This window comes from Amborella trichopoda, chromosome 3 (assembly GCF_054954075.1).
Source record: "Amborella trichopoda isolate Santa Cruz 75 chromosome 3, AtrichopodaSantaCruz75HAP2 v2.0, whole genome shotgun sequence".
NCBI classification, from domain to species: Eukaryota; Viridiplantae; Streptophyta; class Magnoliopsida; order Amborellales; family Amborellaceae; genus Amborella; species Amborella trichopoda.
Window position 1 is genome coordinate 57,494,178 of NC_142338.1, and position 17,382 is coordinate 57,511,559.

The following is a 17,382-nucleotide window of genomic DNA, read 5'->3' on the forward strand; positions in this document are numbered from 1 at the left end:
CATGTCTGTCGATGGAACTTACACGATGAAGAATCACTCCCCAGCCATCCATGGTTAACACTGCCAGCATCAAAGAGAGCTACCATATTTGATGGGCTGAGACTAAGTCCAGGATACCTTAGTTCGATAAGAATCATTATAGACCGATAATGCTGTTGGCTCTCAGAATTTCGTAATAAACTAAAAACATACACAAACAGAGAGAGAGAGAGAGAGAGAGAGCCATTAAGGAAGCATGCAGCAAAGGCAGAAACCTAGCATCCTGCAGCTGAGCTTTGGGCTCAACAGAAAATGCAAAAGCTAAAAAAGAACACACGCATAGTATATGGCTATATGCCAAAGGTCAAAAAAAGAACACAGGCATACCATATGGCCATATGCCAAAGGTGTTAACTTGCGGACTCTGATTATTAGAAAATCATACAAACAACTACAAAATACTTAAAAGTCAAAACCACGTGAAGGCTAAAAAATCAAGAACTTGAAAAAGAGTCTCAAGATAGTTTGGCATGAAATGCCGTCTCTCTCTCTCAAATGGGCTGACCTTGGGGAACAATCTTATCTTTGATCCACATGTAAATTGGGACAAGCACAAAGTACGCAGCACATATGTTCCCAAGGATGAACCGATATATGAACACGAATGAATTGACAGGTTTGTTAACATCTTCAACCTTCGGACCAAGCTGCACAAAACTCAAATAAAGTTATGGTGCCACATATTGACGAGAATTTTCAGATGCAATCTTGATGTTTACAAGGCCTACAAGGCCTAGTTATAAAATGTCAATGTTGATAAGCCTCAAGTATTGAATTAGAACAAAAAAGAAAATGAGAAGCCGTTAAGCCTCGAGAATGAGAAAGCATACTATATAACTTTTTGTTTTTTTGTTGATCGGTTAAGTGAACGAATTTCACAAGGGCATGCATATTTTCAGCACACAATGAAATCAAGAGTTTCTTTCATCAAAGAAATTAAAAAGACAAAAAAAAAAAGAAGCAAAAGAACATGCAAAACACTAACCTGCTTAGCCACTTAAAGGATGAAAGCAAGAATTAAAAGGCAGACAATGAAAGATTAACATGGCTTGGGCACTCATACTTAATCTGCATCTCCAAATGCTCATCTGAACTCTGAACAGTCTAGGACATTTACAGTGTGTGAACAATTCGTTGACGAATAGGGGGTTTGATGCCCATCCAAAAGTTTCAAAGCGATATGCATAAAATGATCTCTCTCTCATGATGAATAGGGAATTTACTGGATTTCCTGAATGATAAATAATATTGAAGGAACTGAATTGAACTTATGTACTGTATTGCTACCTTTCTAAAGAACTAAGCATGTAATGCAAAGTGGGAGATCTCTTTTCACTCCTGAACCAACATGTGATAACACAATGCATACATGCAACTTCAGATGCTGAAATGACTGACCTATAATGTCAATAGAGCTTGCAAACCCAGATCATGTTGCACACTTGGCTAAGCATACCCTAAGAATTACTTGACAAATAGCTATGTTTCAACCCTTCTGGTTGATTGCAAGAGGCACTTTCTATATATCCCAATAATTGTAAGGTACCATACATACGCACATGCAACTTTCCTTTTCTAAATCTCCTAATGGTTATCTCTGCATGTTCCATATTTACTTACGAGAAAGTCCTTTACATTTTTGGTTTAGACAATTTCCAGAACACAGCCAAAATGCACATCCAAACAGCATAAAATTTCCTTTGCCACCAGCTTCACCTCTCCAAATAAGGTGAATGTTAAAGGTCCCAAAGGTTTAGGAACATATAATGCCCCATTTCAACCCATAGGGTACAAATATGGTCAGAAATGGGATATATATTATATACAGATAAAAAGTCTACCAGATGGCAACGATAAACCTGATAAGCCTAAGCAATATTCCTTTTCTTTAAATTTCTGGACAACAACGAGGTCGGAAGATTACTTAGCTAAAGTACTACTTTTTTCTTTCAAGTGGATAAATGGTACTGCAAGTTTACAAACGAGTGCTAGGCTCCAAAACATGTCCCTTCTAATAAAAGGAACAAAAGCCCAAAGTTAGATGCCAGTTTTCATATTTAACACAGATAACCACTACCCAAATTTTTAGGCATTTTTATGGAAAATATGTATTTTGGATGGTTACAAGAAATCTCAGGCAGTACATGAGGCAATAAAGTGGGACAGGAGACATTCTTCCGATCAGAATCATCCTGGAAGCATTGTTCTAGAAGTAGGAATGCCATCCCAAAATAAGGTTACTACGTGCAAGTTATTAATAAGATGAAGCATTCAAACGCTCACTTCACTCAGCCATGAGTAACTAGAAATATACGATCTAGACGACATGCTTCTGCTGGTTGATTAATTGATTTTTTTAATTTACACAACATTGCATCTTAGCCTATCTTGCATCTGGTCCACATAAAACCAGGTTTAATGTTTCGAGAAAGCACAAAACTTTTTTCGTAAGACAAAATGTTCTTGGACTTTCTCAGTCCTAAATTATGCAGCTTTAGTGTAAACTGTTTAATTTGCCTCATTATTATTAGGAAAAAGTTTATAGAGCCAAGGTTCAAAACAATCAAATTAGAGCCCACCTCAAAATTTTCACTAGAAGAGGTTGTTTTGATGCCCAAACATCCTCAAATTGTTCATCTCGACATCAAGATGCATGGACATGAGAAAAAAAATGGATTTCAGGATTTGGAAATAGTGCATCTTGTAGCGCATTTTTCGAGTTTTCATAGACCTGCTCGATTTACACTATTTTTGAAGCTTTAAATTTTATAGTTAAAGATGAAAATATATTTTAAGGCTATCACAAAGATTCTGTGCGCTTTACTTTGATTATTTAGAGCCTCGGCTCTATATGAACTGCACCCTTATTATTATTTCATAAAAATTTAATCACATTTAACAACATAATTCTAGATTGCTTTGTACTATAATTTAAGTTACTCACACCTCAAAAGAAGGTCTGTCAATCCATTATAAATCATGCACACCTACAGGTGTAGGACAAACACACATACCAAGACCTTCCTTCTCATACTTAGGTCCTCTTGGTTATTTGGTAGTGGGATATTGGGAAACGAATCATAAAGCCACACTCATCCCCCAAGGTTTCTGAACTAAACCCACATGCATACATATTCATAAAGGGAAGCCCACATACACAAAGCACAAACCTAGAACTGAGATTATTGTTCGTCTTAATGATATATACACATTCAAAGTCTGCAAGGATTTCAATCACAGCTATTTGATACCATCTCCAAAACATCTATGAGTAAATAATAATACCCTGAAATACTTCACAACCAAATAATTACAAGTGTACCTCATATAGGGTAGTGACATGGAACAAGGTACAACAGACATACTCGAGCACATACCCACAAAAGTAAATGTTCATTGGAAAATAGAAATAATTATACAATGATATATATGGAAAACTAAATGATCATCTCAAACCACAATAAACCCAAGTAGCCCTACTTTCATTAACAAATAAACATACTCATGAAGTTAGATGTATGAAAATCTATATAATCATCTCCAAAACAGAAATCAATCTAACGGTAGGCATACTCGAGCAAAATATCCATGAACATCGACATAATCAGTAACTCATAGAAATGGGCATACACATATGGCAATCCAAGTAACATACCTGCAAGGGAGAATCACCTGAAGCTTTTTTCACGCCAGTTACCGAGCATCCCATGATCAAACCATACCTACGCACACCTCTGTACCACTTTGGACCAATCCTTTTGAGTTGGACATCTTTAAAGCCTGCCTTTTCAAACCACTCAATGTACTCCTCCTCTTTTGGGAAGAGCATCCACATGTCAGCAAAGAAACGTGATAACCAGTATGTTGGGTGTACAGGACCTATGAGACAGGCTTTGCCCCCTAATTTTAAGACTCTATATGCTTCCTTGATGCCTCTTTGGGGATCTGGCCAGTACTCAATGCTGAAAAATGGTCAACAAAAATGACTCGTTATGTCACTTTTTAATGGTAATTTTGTTTCATCCTTTTCATTGTTCAAAAAAGCAGACCGCCCAGCGCCTAGGCGGTCCAGAAGGCCTGGGCGCATCACCCAAGCCTAGGCGGCAGTCCCTAGGCACCTACAGGCCAGTGCCTGCTCCCCGCCTAGGGGCAGAATTTTCTTATTTTTTATTTTTTATTTGTTTGTTCTATTGAGTTTTTTTAAACATAAAAGCTTTTAAGGATGAGTTTTGTGTTCATTTGAAACCTAAACCCACAAAAACACATTGTAGAGAGAAAGAAACCTCAAAAAAACTAAATTTTGTGATTTTCATTAGATCGAAGTGTTTCTCTAAGTTACGAAAAACAGATCCAAACATCACCCAAGTAGATTAGATTTAGTTTTGGAGTTTTATAATCCTAGTAGATGGTGTTTTTTATTATTTTAGCACCTGAAAACATATCAGAGGTAGGAGTTTGGAGTTCGAGCAATCAAAGTAAGTGCAAAACTTTATTTTTCATATTGCGTGCTTTATTTTGAGATTTCTTCAGAATCTAGTCGAAGTGGAGATCCGGGTTGAATATATGGATATAACCCGAATCCAAATGACAAAAATTGCACTAGATGCAATTATTGTGAAAAAGATACAAAATGGGGCATAAACCTGTTTAAAAAACATCTTGTCGGTAGTCAGGGGGATGTTGCCCCTTGTAAAAAAGTTCTTGAAGCTATAAACAATATATGAGTTCTGTAAAACAAAAACAGGAACAAAATCCTTGTCATTTAAATAGATCTATTTCTGCTTCTTTTAGAAGAAATGATCCGGTTGGAAGTATGGTTATAACCCAAAACCAAACGATAAAAATTGTATAAGGTGTAATTTTTGTGAAAAAGATACCAATAGAGGTATTAACTGATTCAAGAAACACCTTGCTGGTATTAAAGGGAACGTTGCTTCTTGTAAAAAGGTTCATGAAGCTATTCGGGATGAGATTAGACAATTTCTGAATTTAAAAGAACCAGAAAATGATGAAAATGAGCCGTGTTCTATGGAAATATCTTCTCCAAGTTCTTTTAGAAGTGGTGATCTGGGTTGGAAGTATGGTTATAACCCGAATCCGAATAACAAAAATCGTATTAAATGTAATTATTGTGGAAATGATACTAATGGGAGAACTTACCGGTTTAAAAAACATCTTGCCGGTATTAAGGGAGATATTATCCCGTGTATAAATGTTCCTGAAGCTACCAGGGACGAGATTATACAATATTTGAGATCAAGAAAGCACAAAAAGATAGAAGGTAGAGCAGCCAAAACTCCTAGGGTCTCATCTGCACATACTAATAAGAGGGAGGTAAAAAGAGGAGGAGTAAAATGCAGATTCAGAAGAAACAGAGGAGGATGAGCGTTATATTGAAAAGAGAGATGACTCTAACAATGATTGCCTCGAATCTAATGCATATGATGAGGCAAACCCAATTCCTTCTAATGATGATGATGACGATGAGTGAAGACTCTTGGTATTGAGTATTGACTGTTAAGTTGAGACTTGAGTGTTGACTGTTGACTATTGAGTCTTGACTATTGTGTCCTAGGCTGTATATTTCTGAATTTCTGTATATTTTATTTTTCTTATTTTTAGTTTCTACTTTCTAGTTTTTAGTTCTACTATCTAACTTTTGTGTGTACAGTCTACAGTGTATCAGACTATCAGTGTATGCTTGTATGGTTTCATTGTTTTAACATTGTATGAAAATATGGATTATGGTCTTATTGATTATCAAAATTCTCTTCTCAACTTCTATCTTCTTCTTTTTTTTCAATTGGGCCGCCCAGGTTTTGGGCGCCCGCCTAGGCACTGGGCAGCCTGGACCCCCACGGCCGCCTAACCCTTTTTGAAACATTGATCCTTTTAGTATAGAATTTCTATGGAGACGGAAACAAATTATCTTTAACATAATTTTTTCCTGTTCTTTGTTTACATGGCTGATTTAAGCCACAAAGCTGCTATGTATGGTGAAGTTTATGGGGATACGGCCACCAATTACAACAAATTACATCAATACAGCCCAAAATATTTAAGGATAAAACCAGCGAACCTTTAGTTTAGATTACCAATAAGCAACTGAAAATGCTCAAATAATACTAAGGCAAGAAAGTCCCCTGCTCACATAGCTAAGGCCTACGAGCATGAAGACACACTAAATGCTCTCTTTTTAGTTTTCTTATTGATACTTTAAGGTTTTTTGCATTTACATTGAGAGAACAGGGCTATAAATTCAAATCAACGCAGGACTATCATAGATATGCAGAACTAAAAACCAATTCATTAAGGATAAAAATGGTTTGCAGATAAAAACTGCTCAGAACAAAAATGTTAAAATGCATGAAAGCATAGTTAGTGCACATAAATCACTAACACATACCAAACCAGAGGATAAACCAAGACCCTAACCCAATAATTTCAACATGTGAGCTGCATAAATAGATAGATAGATAGATAGAGAGAGAGACCTTCCAGCCGATACGTATCGATCCGCATAGTCAGTTGGGAATGGGAGATCCTCAGCATCACCCTCTATGATCTTGCAATCTTTGAGGGGTTCTTTTTGCTTGGCCTTAGCCAACTGATGTGGAGACTGGTCTAATATGGTCACATTCTTAGCATCAACATGCTTAACAATCCCTAAAGTTGTGAAACCAGTTCCACCACCAACATCAACAACTGTCATTCTCCTATCATTCAAATCAGCTGGTTCAAGAGCTTCATCTCTCATATCCTCAGTCCAATGGCCAGGGTTTATTACATGGTCATAAACGATGGAAAGAAATCTATAGAACCAGAAAGCCTCTTTCTTATGCTGGATAAACCTTGGTTGTGAAACTGGCCTAGAGGAAGAGAGACTGCACTTGGGACTCTGAATTACAGGCATTCTCTGAGTACTCAATGAACCCACTTTGAGGAAGAGTGTTCCCTGCAAATCCGACTTGAAAAACCCTAGTTTTAGGTGATTGGGAAGTTGGGTTTTCATGGAGAGGGCTCCATTTGAAGGCCTTGGTTTCATGAGAGCCAGTGTCTCAGTTCCGGGGGCGATTATAGAAGAAGCCATTAAAGTTGCGGAGGAGATGGAGGGCAAAGGGGAGATTCCCCTTCTATACAAGAATCAGTATTTGGGAGTACGATAACGTTACGTGTTGCGTGTTTACGTACCCCAAGCTTTTTTTTTTTTTTTTTTTTTTTTTCAAAATAGACTTCCTATACAAATACCTCCAACAAAATAAAAAATAAAAAAAATGCCTAAACTACCTTCACTCTCTTCTATCCCTCCAAAATAGTGGGCTGTCCGACAATAGGACTCCAGCAATATTTAAAGTGTTGTCCGATAGTAGGGCTACGGTATTGTGTAAAATTTTGTCAAGTAGTAGAGCTTTAGCACGGTGTAAAGTATGGTACAACAGTTACAAAGGCAGTCCAACAGTTGTAAAAGCGATCTGGCGCTAGATATTATTGGATTCTAGGACTCACGGTAATATGTAAAAGGCGGTCATGCAGTACTCAGTTTCGGTCTAATAGTTATTTTAAGGCGGTCTGTGCCCTCTCGAAATGTGATGGTGCGCTGCAGCAATGTACTACTGGGGTACAAAAGTCAGCATCAAAGGCCAAAATGATTTTTGTGTATATCTTTTTAAAAAAAAAAAAAAATTTCCCTAGGAGGTATTTACTTAGAAAGTTTGTTTTCATATATATATATATATATATAAGAGAAAAAATTAAGTTGGAGGTAGGTTGTTTTTATATATATATATATATATATATATATATATATATATATATATATATTTTTTTTTTTTTTTTTTTTTTTTTTTTTTTTTATTCTACTCATATGTGCACTCCTCCCTCTATTGATTTTAACTGCTCTCTCTCATAATCTATTTCTCGTCAATCTTTTCTTAGATAAAAACTTTTGGGGCCTCAAAACTACCAAAGTGTCCAAATAAATAAAACAAATCCGATTTTTCAGTGGTTCAAGTGCCCTTTTCCATCATTAATTGAATGGTCGTAATATTTGGGAAAGCGTGGGTGTAGTTGGGATACGACACATCCGTAGCTGTAGAGGTAAGGTGTGCCTTCAAATTTTATCATGGTATATAATTTTGATGTAAAATGCTTTTAGGATTATTTTAAAATATATTTTTATATCTCATTATAAAATTTAAAATTTCAAAAATAGTTAAAATCAAGTAGATCTATAAACATATGAAAATCTTGAAAATGGACGGTGTAGATAATATGTTGTAAAATACACTATTTCTGAGACTTAAAATCTTTTTATTTTTCATGATTATACATCTCGATGTCGAGATGATCAATCAAAAGGTTTTTCAACATTATTCCTTTAAAAAAATGTTTTTTTTTTATTTTTCAGTATATTTTATAGTAAGAAGTTATTATTTAAGGGTTTGAAACCCTTTCCCAAATTAGGACATCTCAATAATTTAATCCTCAAGAGGCATTATTCAATATTACAAAAAGAAGCATACTTTTAAGGTTAGCAATGAGGAATAAATAAAGGTATTTCTATCATTTGGCACCAAAATGGCTTGCATGTATAAAATGACGTACATACCTCTAATTGTTCCTCATCCTTATTAGGAACCCAACATTGTGCTCTTTATTACAACGCTAAATAAGCAAAGGTATTTTTATTATGGAAAAATATCTTCATACTTTCTATTTTTAGGTTTCGTTTCACAATAGATCCAAAATTTTAACAGATATCTTGAGGCATAAAAATTGTAGATTTTATTTCTTCTAACCCCCTTAGCTAATTTAAACCTGTTTTTTAGACCAAACAAATCTAAAAAGACATATTTTTTCTAAAAGTTTTCATCCCAAACTTCTACAAAGAGAAGGGCTTCATGGAAGTGAGAGGTTATCAGAAAAAGAGAGAGGTATTTAGAGAAACACATGAAGAGAGAGATGCAAGAAGAGAGAGAAAAATAGAAGTTTAGGGTATATAAGTGAAGAGAGAGAAAGAATTGGGTTTAAAAATAACACGTTTTTCTCACATTTGTTTAGTATAAAAAATATGATTACAATGGCCAAAGGGTTAGAAGAAACCTTTTTAAACCTTGGACTTATCAATCAATGAAACCTAAAAATATAAGATATTGAGATGTTTTCCCTTTTATTATTTATTCCGGGCCTCTTAAAGGTCAAATTACTCATACTTTATATGTGTATAGTTTTTTATATTAATACCTTGTTTTATTGGTGGAAAAGTAGGTTACCAAATCTGCCTATTCTAATAACCGCAAGAACCACACGTTAAAGTTCTTCCCCAAATAAGTGTTTCTTATTGTTATTGTGGAAAGCATTTTTCCAAAATAATGCAGCACTTCCTCTTTAAGAAACATGATAAGCATTTATATCTGAAGCTGCTGTTTCCGGAAGCTCCAATGTCTAATAATTAGACAGGCCCTTACTTTAATTGCTTTGCAAAAACACATGGGGAGAGTGCTTTCAGATGGACCCAGTGTAGTAAACTCGGAATTGGGTCCCGGATTACGCTTCTAGTGAGCCGCTCCAAATAAGTTATTTTGATCCATTGCGGATAATTCTCTGCGTCAATAAGTATTAAAATATTAAAAATAAATAAATTAAGTGAGAATGGCCCTATTCCATGACCTATATCACATGTTCTTCTAATTGACGTATTGCCCATTCTTAATAAAATCATATGAATCCCTAAATCAGACCAATTCTCCATTCCAACAAACAATAGAGACAAGCCAATTCCCCATTCCAACAATGAATCGAGCCAGTCTCCCTGGCGATGTTGATTCGAATGGATGATTCTTGATATAGGTATACAATATTTCAAGGAAAATTTTAAAAAATATCTATGAAACATGCATTATTTAGCATTTTAAACATTTGTCACTGTTTTAACTCATGATTATGTGTCTTTTGATGAGTATTTTACATCAAAGTACAAAGGCAAACCATTAAATACTTAATCTCTCGTAGGTACTTTAACAAATTTCCCGAATTTTAAGTAAGAGGTAGAACAGGCCATCCTATATTTACTACTTTACTATGATGGTCATATGTTAGTATGTCAGCACAAAAACTCAAACTCGCACCTCTAGACAACCAACTTAACTTTGATGATCATACGTTCGCATAGGATGGTGCTCCTCTAGACAACCGAAGGAGTATTAGATCATGGTCATTAACCCTAGACACAAAGGAGAGTGCGTTCCCACCAGATTATAGGGCTGGCAAAAGGCCGGGCCAGCCCTAACCCTAGCCTGACCCTGTTTCCCCAATGGCCGGCCTAAGCACGGCTTGGCCCGGACCAAGCCAAGTAAAATTAAAGATAAAACGATAAAGAAATAAGGGCTGAACCCTCAGGCTACATTCGGTGGCCCAGTCCTAGTTTCTAAGGGCCGGGAAGTAGAGCCCAAAGCGCATCACGGATATATATTTTCATGTTGAAGCATTTAATATTTTCCTCCCATGTGACAGAACCGAAAGCCTTCGAACACAGCAAACGTGTCCCATTGCGATTCAGTACCTAATTGAAACTACTTCCCGCAAGTTTCTATGTATTCACTTATTCATGTAGACAAGTTGCGGTTGAATCAGCCAATTTTGAAGCCTTTTGCGATTCAGTACCTAATTGAAACTACTTCCCACAAGTTTCTATATATTCACTTATTCATGTAGACTTAGTAGGCATGTTGCGGTTGAATCAGCCGATTTTGAAGCCTTTTGCGATTCAGTACCTAATTGAAACTACTTCCCACAAGTTTCTATGTATTCACTTATTCATGTAGACTTAGTAGGCATGTTGCGGTTGAATCAGCCGATTTTGAAGCCTTTTTCACGCACAATTCTTTGCTTCTTAATAAATCAAAAGGGAATCAACAGCTATGGTAGCAGAAGTGAAATGCAAGGAACCTCCTAATCATCTCTTGATATATGCGAATGCTAGTCAATTCTATAGCCTCCATTTAAGTTGGTATAGGCATCTCAATTCAATTTTTCCCCTCCAAATAATCAAATCAACCAAAACAATGTTTCCGAAGTTCCCTATGTATAAGCGATCCATAGAAATGAGTTGCAGTCTCTCTCAAACACAGATTTGTCAATTGTTTTTTATTTAGTGTCAACTCTAGCATCTTAAAAGAGAGCCATTATCTCATCGGACGATCCCCAACGATGCCACTTGTCACCAGATTGGCATTACAGTATTCATCTCCTTAATACACTAATAGATATGCATTATGTCCCTGTCCAAACTATACTGCAAAATTTATTCTTAAAATTCCAATAACTTTAAGGGGGGGAAACAACAAAAGAGTCATTGTTTGCTCAAATTAATGTAACCATCATAGAAAATTTATTCTTATAAACTACATACATGAATCAATGTTGAAAACAAAACATTGATGTTGCTCCCTTCAAAGTTCAAACTAAGGCTTCAGGCCAAGCGCATGGGCCACATGCTACACGCAAGTATTCAGATCATGAAAAATTACAGACAGGTAAAACAAATAAAGAAACATCAAAGAAAAAAGATAGCTTCAAGCAAGCAAGAAAAGTGCATCCCAAAGTACCAACAGAAAAATGAAGAGAGAAAAAAGGAAGAACATAAAAAGTTTAGGGCCACTCCAGTTTCCGATGCTTTTCATAGCTCATGCCTCTTCGGCTTTGTCACTTTTCTCAACTCCTTCGAATTCTCAAAACACAAATCAAAGCCATAGTGAGGGAACCTCTCATACCAAGTGTCTTGCTGAACATGAGTATCCCAGTGCTCACCACTACTGCTCTTCCCATACTTGTGAACCCAGCCCGAGCCATTGTGTTGCTCACCCCATGTTCGGTTCCAACGTTCACCACCAAGCCCCTCCCACCAAGTCTCGCCTTGCTTAACACCATGGCCATTGGGATCAAAAGACTCGTCCCATTTGTCACCCCACTTTGTCCAACCCCCAAAGTCTGAGCGCTCTGCCCATTTGTCAGTATATTTCATGCTGCCACCCTTCCCATCGTATTCTTCGCCCCACCTGTGTCATTGTTGGCATTCAGAGAGAGAGAGAGAGTCTAAGGGAAGTACAATAGAAGTCCAATGGACTACAGAAAACTATCATCCACTGGTGATCCCTACCATACAGTAAAATGATAAATGGTGAAAGGAAGGATAGTGGAACCCACAGGAACAGGGCACAACTTGCAAGGTGGGTTCCACTAGCTATCCATCACCATGTTCACTGGCTGGTTTTCCATAATTCCTTAAAGTATACTGCTTCCTTTTTTTGCTTAATCTGTATGGTCACTTTCTTTCAAAAATTGCTTATTTTTCCCTCTCTATGACCATGGCAATTGCAGGTCTAAAATCAGAAAAGCATGTCCAACAGATGGATCTCAGAACCATGATTCTTCTCTGGAGATTGGAACCATGATTCTTCTCTAAGCAAATGGAAAGAAGGTGCCCTAAATTGTTGTCAAAATTGAATAGAAATAGGAACTCAAAAATGAACTTGCCAAGTCCCAAACAAGGCAGCCTTGACTAATTAGGAACCCCTTAATTGTGTGTAAATGAGGTGATTTATTCAGTGATGCAACGCGGATTTAGTAATGAGATGCCAGTTTAGGTAGTAAATCAGTCAATACTGGTAACCATAGTTGCATGACAATTTCTCTACTATTAATCTGGAGTTCAAAAAATACAGAGCTTTTTTTATTTCAAATAAATCAGGACATTTTCTGGCAGCCCTGATAAAAGGTCATTTAAAATTTGCAAACATGCTAGAATATAAGGACATTACAAGGGACTCTGGAAGGTAAATTTTACAATCTCTGGGTAATCTTTAAAAAAAAGTTTGAACCAGCATTATGTTGAAATTGTCAAAAATAGATTTCAGGAAGCTTTGAGGAATGGAAACCTAAAAACAGGAAAACAACAAAAAAAGGCTTTGGCCAGCTATTAATCTCAGAAGGTATTATTTAATTTGTATATCCATTCTCACGATAAGTTTCAAAGAAAAGCAGTAGGCATGGTCTTCTTTATTTCTGGGTAAGAAAATACAACAGGAATCCCTGGAAACAGAGTCTCCAAGTTAGCTCTCTGAACTCATCAAATTGTTCTCAAATTATTTACCAATATCAGCCAAAATAGTGTGAATTATCAGAAAATAGATTCCCAAAAAAATCCTGACTTCTAGAAATTTATCTGTATGTTAGTCACTCTTTACAACGAACTGTCTAGTTTCTGAAGAACTTGGGATAAGCATGTTGAGGGCTTCCGTACCAATCAAGTGCACATTTGGATCAATGTCACTTAAGTAAGTTTAGAATGTGTCAATCAATTAAGGGAAAATACAGAAAGGTAAAGTTTAAGGATGATTCAATCTTGGCTTTTCAGAGCATAAGAAGCACAAAGGCGGACTCAAGAATCTCAGGCATGTTCTTGTAAATTAAATTTAACGCTTATAGGGTGAAAGGAAAATGTACCTCTCGTGCCAAACATGAGCATGACCAGGTTCTAGAGGTGTTGTTGGATCGATGTGGCACCACTTTTGGGCCCACTTATCAGCCTTTCCTGATGCATCATAGTGCTCCCACCATTTCTCATGCCACTCTTCACCCTTCCCATTCTTTCCCCACTTGTCTGCAGTTTTCTCCATATTCACCAGGCCACTACTTAGGTCCTGCAACAACCCAAACAGATTGAGAACACAAAACAAGTGACACAAATTTAACTTGTACCAACAACACCAAACCTTGAGACACCCAGAGGAGTATATTTTAGTTATCTGATAAAATCGCAAGAAGTGAATGGGTATAGATGTTACTCATGAAAAAAGTATATATTGAATGCCCCTTGCAGATACAAAGCAACCAAAACCCAAATGAACAAGGAAGGGAGAACATCATAGTTATCATTGGATTTGTAATCAAAGTTAATCAGTTGAACTAGAGCAACTCTATTTCCATACAAAAAAAAAGAGTAATAAATCCTTCATAAACAATAAATTGCAATGGATACCTGCCACATCGACTCCCTCCAGAACTCACGCCAAGCACTTCCAGCAGCATCTCGACCTGATTTCTCAGACCCAAGTTCTTTATAGTCAAACTCATCAGAGGCCTCCCAGTACTTCTCTTCCCATTCCACATCATTATTTGCACTCACTCCTCTTGTAAGTGTCCACCTACAAACTACCCCATCAGGTCTTTGCTCTGTGCCTGTTTCTTTCCACCACCTTGACCCATCTGCATTAACTCCAAAAGAGGATGCCTCTCCAACCTTACCCAGAGCCATTGCAGCCTCTTCTGCATGCCTTGAAAATACCACATCAACCGCATTATCAGATTTTAGAGGAGGGGACTCTAAAGAATGTAACCCATCTGCCTTTTCAACCTCCACTAGTGATTGAAGAGGTGAAAGTAGGGGAATTTGATTGCTTCCCTGTAAAGACAAATTACTTTCAAAAGGAATTGGCAACACATCAGTGGATCTTTCCTTCTCTAACAAGGATTTCTGAGAATTTTGATCTAAGCTTGATTGTCTGGCCTTCTGTATCTGCATTCCTTTCTCAGACGGGCCACTATCTGAAGGAGGAGACCATGACCAAAAATCTGGACCAGGAGTTTCCCGTGTTGTGATTTCTGAGAGAGGTAGGTTGCTAATGTTCTTTTGGCCTGCACTCCTAGCAAATGTAGATGGTAAGAATCACACCTAGAACTGGTAAAGCGAACTTGCCGATTAATGACATTGCATAACTGATCATATGGTCATAATGACTCCAATACTATATCACCGTGACATCAATGGAATCAATGGAGATGGATGGGAATGGACCCAACCGACAATATCATCAATTGCATTGCACGGTACGATCCTCCATGCATCACCATCTAACCTAAAGATCGGACAGTGATAAAGCAGGTGGTCTTTGATGTTACTATGACAATATGGACCATGCAGACACACATATACACACACACAAAGGCACACAGACACCTCCAGATACATAAATCATGGTATTGAACCTCTCGACAATGAAGTAGTATAACACCTGGGAAGTTGTAAACTGGACTTTGGATGAAAACACAAGTTATCATTATGGGTAAAAACTAATTCACATTGCACTCATCAGTTCTATGCGTTACTGATACTAGTTGATACTGGCCTAATTATTGGTATGCAAGGTTAAAGAATCCTGTAGGGAAATGAGAAACTACACAAATAATGTTTCTTTTTTTTTTTGGTGAGGCTAAGGTTTTGATGAGTCTGCTGACTTGTCCATTTACATGCTGCAACCAAACCCCCCCAAAATTTAGGGGCTGACAATCTCTACCATGGCGAACATAAATCTGGGAAAAGAAATAAAATCCCAAAATTTACAATCATATTTGTTTTATTTTATTTAATACTATTCATTTCCATTTATGAGAGGGGACCATTTTTTCAAATCCATCTTGAATATGAATGTTTGATGTGTTGGGTGCCGCTATTAAACCGCATTCCCTAACGCATGAAACAGTTTTCCTTTGGATAATTCATGGTTCTTGGAGATGAGTAAATCATAGTATCATGTACAACGTCAAACATATTACATTTGGCTGTTTTGGCGAATACTCATTAAATTTAAGTTACGGTTTCACTTCTTTTTTGCAGTTCCTTCTGGCCTCCTTCTATTCCTCTCAATTTTAATTTTCTTGCCTTCAAGTTCATTTTTCTGCGTGTTATGGGAGATGATTTTGACAGTTTTTAAGATGATTTGAGAACTTGAATAGTTTTTCCCTTCTTTAATTTTTTTAAAAATATTCAAGTTCTCCAATAATCCGTCTTTTATAGATTTTGTTTTATCTTTTCAGTCTCCTGGTGACTGCTATTACTTCGTTCATTTTTTTCTTGTTTTAACAATTTTTAAAGATTACGTTTACCTCTTTTTTTTTTCCTTTTTGACTTCTCTTCCTTTTCTAGGGTTGTACATAACACGGCAGAGTCTACTCGCCTCGGCCAACTGCCAGTACCTCGGACCAGGCGATTTCCAAAACATTGATTTTTGTTAAATACAGTTTGTCATGCATCACAAGGGTAAATGATTGTTCAAAATTCAAGCTTAATAAGATATATAGGCTCCAATGCGTATTTAACAACAGGCTGAATGTATGGTCAATATACTCCCAATGAAAGTTGTGAGGATGATATCTATCCAATAAAACAAACCTGGAATTGGATATAAAGACCCAATATAGGAAATGGGGACTTTGATTAATTGAAAATAAATATATCCATTTATGCATCATCGATAGGTCCAGAATCTCCAGATAAAAACAATATCTCAGAGAGAGAGAGAGCCAACTGGGTATCTACAACGTAATACATATATCACAATAGTTGTTCTAATTCTAGCCAATTTCATATCAATATGAAATTATGATTTATGAATCGAAGCAATTGCCAATATGGAACTTAAATGCAATGGTACAAGAGACAATTGCCTATCTGGAACTGAAATGCGCTGATACGAAAGTGAGAGAGAGAGTTTTGACTGCATGGTATTGGGATTTAATTATACAGAGAGTCCTGGGCATTATTCCAACGAATTTCACTTGAAATGACTACGAATGAATACAATAACCGAAAACCAATAGAACTACACTGATAACCACCGTATCCATAGAGAGAGAAGGAAGCTTAAGAGATAGAGAGGGAAGTGAAAGAAAAAATTGGTACCTTCTAGTTTTGTACCAGAGGTTGCAGAAGAGCTATGATCCGAAGGAACCATTGCAGAGAGGGGCTTTAGAGAAGGGGGCTTCTCGGCCATTAGCGCTCGAGCAGCCGCAATCGTGGCCGCTGCTCTAACAATGACCTGAAGCCTCTGAACCTTATCTCTCTCATCAGAAGGAACCTCCATCATTCTCTGAAAGTGCTCGCTCCTCCTCTTAATCTCTGAACTCTCATCCATTTCCACCGCTTCCTTCGTCCATGTCCCGAGATCAGGTCCATTTTGTCCATCGCCATGAACGGCCCTCACTGTTCGAATTATAAAGTGTTTTTTGCCAGGAAAATGCAGGAAAAGAATCTGGCTTTTGGGGTTTCGCTTTTGTTGGGGAAGAGGGATACGAGGGCGGTGGTTGAGACCTGAGAGAGTAGCTGCATCGACAGCCATTGCAGGGAACCAAGAGATAGAGAGAGGAGGGGATTCGCAGAGTATGAGTTTGATGGTCTCTCTCTGGCTTTATATGGGCCTAGATGGCTTTCAAATGAATACGCAATCTGTCTAACGGTTCTCTCTCTTCGTTTATGCTGGTTGCTCTCTTTCCCTCCACAATTTTTAT

The 17,382-nt window shown here is 37.1% G+C and overlaps 2 protein-coding genes across 2 annotated transcripts; both read right to left on the reverse strand.

The window, feature by feature from the left end:
• Positions 1 to 301: 301 nt before the first annotated feature.
• Positions 302 to 7,573, reverse strand: APG1 (S-adenosyl-L-methionine-dependent methyltransferases superfamily protein). Its single transcript, XM_011623328.3, has 3 exons — positions 6,534 to 7,573; positions 3,695 to 4,001; positions 302 to 686 (listed from the first exon to the last, which is right to left on the reverse strand). The coding sequence occupies exons 1-3, from the start codon at positions 7,127 to 7,129 to the stop codon at positions 531 to 533; spliced, it is 1,059 nt and encodes a 352-aa protein (XP_011621630.1). The 5' UTR covers positions 7,130 to 7,573; the 3' UTR covers positions 302 to 530.
• A 3,822-nt stretch (positions 7,574 to 11,395) lies between these two features.
• LOC18429567 (protein LIKE EARLY STARVATION, chloroplastic) lies at positions 11,396 to 17,382 on the reverse strand. The gene is made up of 4 exons (XM_006838852.4): positions 16,778 to 17,382; positions 14,078 to 14,733; positions 13,543 to 13,739; positions 11,396 to 12,095 (listed from the first exon to the last, which is right to left on the reverse strand). Exons 1-4 carry the CDS (start codon positions 17,211 to 17,213, stop codon positions 11,717 to 11,719), a joined length of 1,668 nt encoding a protein of 555 aa, XP_006838915.1. The 5' UTR covers positions 17,214 to 17,382; the 3' UTR covers positions 11,396 to 11,716.